General features: G+C 25.9%; 1 protein-coding gene across 1 annotated transcript; it reads right to left on the bottom strand.

Moving 5' to 3' along the window:
* Positions 1-438: 438 nt before the first annotated feature.
* On the bottom strand, positions 439-2,517 carry LOC114122202 (eukaryotic translation initiation factor 3 subunit I). Its single transcript, XM_027984796.2, has 6 exons — positions 2,353-2,517; positions 2,003-2,249; positions 1,789-1,938; positions 1,243-1,370; positions 860-1,060; positions 439-786 (listed from the first exon to the last, which is right to left on the bottom strand). The coding sequence occupies exons 1-6, from the start codon at positions 2,353-2,355 to the stop codon at positions 538-540; spliced, it is 978 nt and encodes a 325-aa protein (XP_027840597.2). The 5' UTR covers positions 2,356-2,517; the 3' UTR covers positions 439-537.
* Positions 2,518-4,109: the final 1,592 nt, after the last annotated feature.

Here is a 4,109-nt window from a genome sequence, read left to right as displayed (position 1 = left end):
TTATTCTGTAATAAATTGTAATTCATAAAACAATTTATATCCTATAAGGTAGGTATATATTAAGAGATATTGTCTCTATTTTATATGTGTAAAACACAACAAATATTATTTTCAGCATCTTTTGTAATACTTTAAAAAAAATAACTAAAAAAGTAATTAACGCCAAAAAATGCAAAATAAAAATTAATTATTCAGATTCACATGCTAATGAAACTGATTTGTGGCCAGGAGCATCGTCTAAAAAGTTTCAAAAAAAAATGCAAAATGCATAAACTTCTAAGCTAGGTTTTTTATAGCTAAAATTATATGTATGCCGTATGGTAAAATGTAACATGAATTGAGAAATTAAAGGAATTAAAAGAATACAAGGTTTACAAACCAATTAGATATAACATATTATTATATAGGTTGACGGGTTGTAATAAGATAATGTCTCAATAAACAATTGATGTTAAATATTTTATTAAAATTCTTTTTTTCTTCTTTTTTTTTTTTGGTTTTTTTTTTTTTAACTATTGACAACAATAGAATAAATTATCAATAATCAAATCTAAATTCTTTGTAAGATGGATCGAATGATTGTACCCTAATGAAACCATCCTCTCCTCCAGTACTGAAACTCTCACCATCTGGATGGAATGCTAATGAATTTATTGGACCGAAATGACCTTTTACTCTTGCAAATTCTTCTTCAAAAATTACATGGAAGAATCTAGCATCAAACTTTCCTGCTTGTGCGGCTGTTGTTGTTACATCCATAGCATCTTGACCACCACCCAATACCACCTTAAAAATGTAATGTAATATTTAAAATTATATTTAATATAATACAAGTAAATTGTATAAAATATATACTGACATGATCATATATGGGTGAAAGCGAAGCACTATTGACAGGCCGTTCAGTCACATATACTTTGTGGACTGATAAATCATCAACATCAAACAATTTTGCAGTTTTGTCTTTTGATGCAGTAACGAACATAGTACCTTGTCGGTTCTTTTGCATGTCGTTGATTGATCCTTGATGATCCTTAACAGTTTCGATACTTTTTCCAGTCTATAATAATATAAATAATATTTTATATATAAAGGTTTATTTAGGTAAATCTAAAAACTCAATTTGTTTTTCATGTCCTTTGAAATTAAATAAATTACCTACAAGTATAATGCCACTTAAACCTCTAAACCTATTTAAACAATATATATAATAAAAATGTATTTCTAATAGATTATACATACTCTTAAATCCCATTGAGTAATGGCTCCATCTTCATGTCCTGTAATGATTGTATGGTCCAACGTACCCCAAATTAAAGAAGTTACTTTGGAATCGGGTACAGTCATTCTTAAAATTGGAGCGCTACTCTCTATAACATAATGATTAATAATTTAATATGTATAAATGTTTATTTAATAAATATGTTTAAATAAATCAAATACAGTACTTAAATATTAAATACTAATAATTGTTTTCAATTTACATTAAAAACATTATATTTAAATGATAAAATTCAAAAATATTAAAAAACGTAGACTCTCATACTTAACATCAAACTATTTGCTGTAAAATATAAACCATCTAAAACAAAAAACTTTTATATTGATCTATCAATATTTTATTTTAGTTTATATGCTTTAATCTATAATTGTTTTATAATGTTTAAATAAAATATTAAATTATTTAAATCTTTAAATTTTGAAGTTGTTGTAAAAATAAAAATATTTTATTATTTATTATATGATCTTGGTACAGTACAAATGTTATATATTTAATTGATAACTTACTAAAAGATTCGTCATCTCGAGCATCCACTATAAAAATTTCACAATCTTGTTTCATGGCTTGATCTGTTGAGTAGCTGGCAAGATCAGCTGAATAACTGAATGAACATGTACGTACAGCAGAATTACTACTAATATTACCGATCTCCACTCCTGCAAACATATTTAAAAGTTATTTTCTATAAAACTACTAAATTAAAGTTTCAATATTCATTACCAGTAGCAACATCCCAAAGTCTTAAAGTGTTGTCAGCAGCTCCAGACAAAAATTTTGTGGTTTTCCAATCAACGTCAATACACCATACAGCTCCAGTATGGCCATTGTACGTACCAAGACGCTCACCATTCAATGAATACCAAACGTTTGGTGTTACGTCCTTAGCAGACGAGAACAATAAATCACCCTCTCTGTTGTATTTAATTTGAGTAATGGCACGCTCGTGCCCTTGTAACATTAAAGGTTTCTGTAAAACAAAACGAAAAAATAACCATAAAGACAAACATTTAAAACTAATGACTATGAAAGACAGCGTGAGTAAAAGCAATGAATGCTAAATAGTAACTTACCATAATGAATATATGAGAAGGTAATTTTTACTTAAAAGTTAAATTAAAAAAGGGGGTTTATATCTTCGATCGTAATTAAATCCTATACGGACCGTGTGTTCACCATTGTTATCAGTTATCACGTTTCACGTTTGCGGCGAGCCTTTAAATTTTAATAAACAACATTTTTGAACTGAATTGTTTCCAAAGAGAATAAAGAAATCCAATAGCTTAATAATAAGTTTATGCCTATAGTCCAGTGTTACCAAGTCAAATTTTCAAAAGTTTTAATTTTTATCACCAGATTATTTTTTGAAACACTGGCGCAATCTAGTAGTTTGTTGAGACAAGCGCTGCAGCTTTCATAACAAGGTGTATTGATATATTTATTATATTATATATTATATTATTTAATATTAAAATATTATATTATTTATTTTTTTTTTGATGTATTTATCAATACATCTTGTTCTATAAATTAAATATTTAAACATTTTAAGCAAAGAATTACGATTTAACTATTTTTATTGTGATTTGTTATTGTTATAATTCAATAAATGCACAAATTTGAAATTTTTGTTTAAACCTTATCATTTTGAATTTTTAGCGTTAAATAATATAATAGATTTAAAATTACCGAAATTTACGGTGTTCTGTAGAGTAGATATCTATTATAAATAGGTAAGTACCTAAGATACTTCTTTAAATTGAACGATTTATCAGTTTAATTGTTAATAAATCCAGTAGGAAATAAATCTCGTATAATAAAAATCATAAATGTTGAATGATGATGAATTTTAACAAACAAATTCAACAATTGTTGACATTAAATTAAAAACTAATTTTTTACCGCTTGTATTCTTTTTAGAATAAAGAACTTAACTTTTTCTAGTAAAATTAAATAGGTAGTATAAGTATAGTAGGTATAGCTGCTGCACTATAGCATTAAAATATTTATTTAAAATTCAATTAATTCTTATGGCGGGAGATAACAACCCTGAGTAGCGGTGATTAAGTTTTCACTCGGCCGCGCAAACCATGGTAGCGTTTATTTTTTCATTGGCAGGTACCTACACAATTTGAATTTTGAAAGGTGACAGAATGCATTTTAGTAACCCTATTCTTTCTACGTCTTATTGACCTGTACAATACATATAAAAATGCCAATAGACAATACATAAAAGTTAAAATATTTTACAAAAATCATATATAAATATTATACATACCTATGCGTATAATATAATTTTAAGTAAGTCTGTAAGTAATATATATTTATTATTCATGGACGTATATAAATAATATAATAATATAATAAATAATTGGTACTTACGCACGGTTGCATAACCAAAAATATTTTCGACTTCTAGGTAATCTTTTAATATTATAATAATTATTTTATTATTTATTAATTTATTAAAACATTAAATATATAACCCTTAAATTTCATACATTCACTATTTATACATAACAATAAACAAATGCATGTAGGTATAATATATTTATTACGAACAAGAAGTGACAAAGAACCAAAGAAAATAAATTAGTTTACTTAAACGTTTGAACTCCTTGAAAAAAATCACAAATGACGCCAGTATTGTAGGCATAGGTGCCTACATTATAAAGAAATTAGGATATAGTGCCATGACAATTAAAAATAATTTTTAAAAACGAAAATTCAAATATTTAGGTAATATTAATTTCTATTAATTAAAAGCATTGACTTGATTAATAAACATCAGAAGGGATTCGAAAAGCCTAAGGGATTAATTTATAAATAT

The sequence above is a fragment of the Aphis gossypii genome, chromosome 2 (genome assembly GCF_020184175.1).
Source record: "Aphis gossypii isolate Hap1 chromosome 2, ASM2018417v2, whole genome shotgun sequence".
NCBI lineage: Eukaryota > Metazoa > Arthropoda > Insecta > Hemiptera > Aphididae > Aphis > Aphis gossypii.
The sequence above is the reverse complement of the archived record's forward strand: the minus strand, read 5'-3'. Positions and strand labels throughout refer to the sequence as shown.

Coding starts and splice junctions, on each gene's coding strand:
- LOC114122202 (XM_027984796.2), bottom strand. Junction 1,061..1,242: donor TTACTCAATGGGATTTAAGA/GTATGTATAATC, acceptor ATATTATTATAG/ACTGGAAAAAGTATCGAAAC. Junction 787..859: donor TTTCACCCATATATGATCAT/GTCAGTATATAT, acceptor TACATTTTTAAG/GTGGTATTGGGTGGTGGTCA.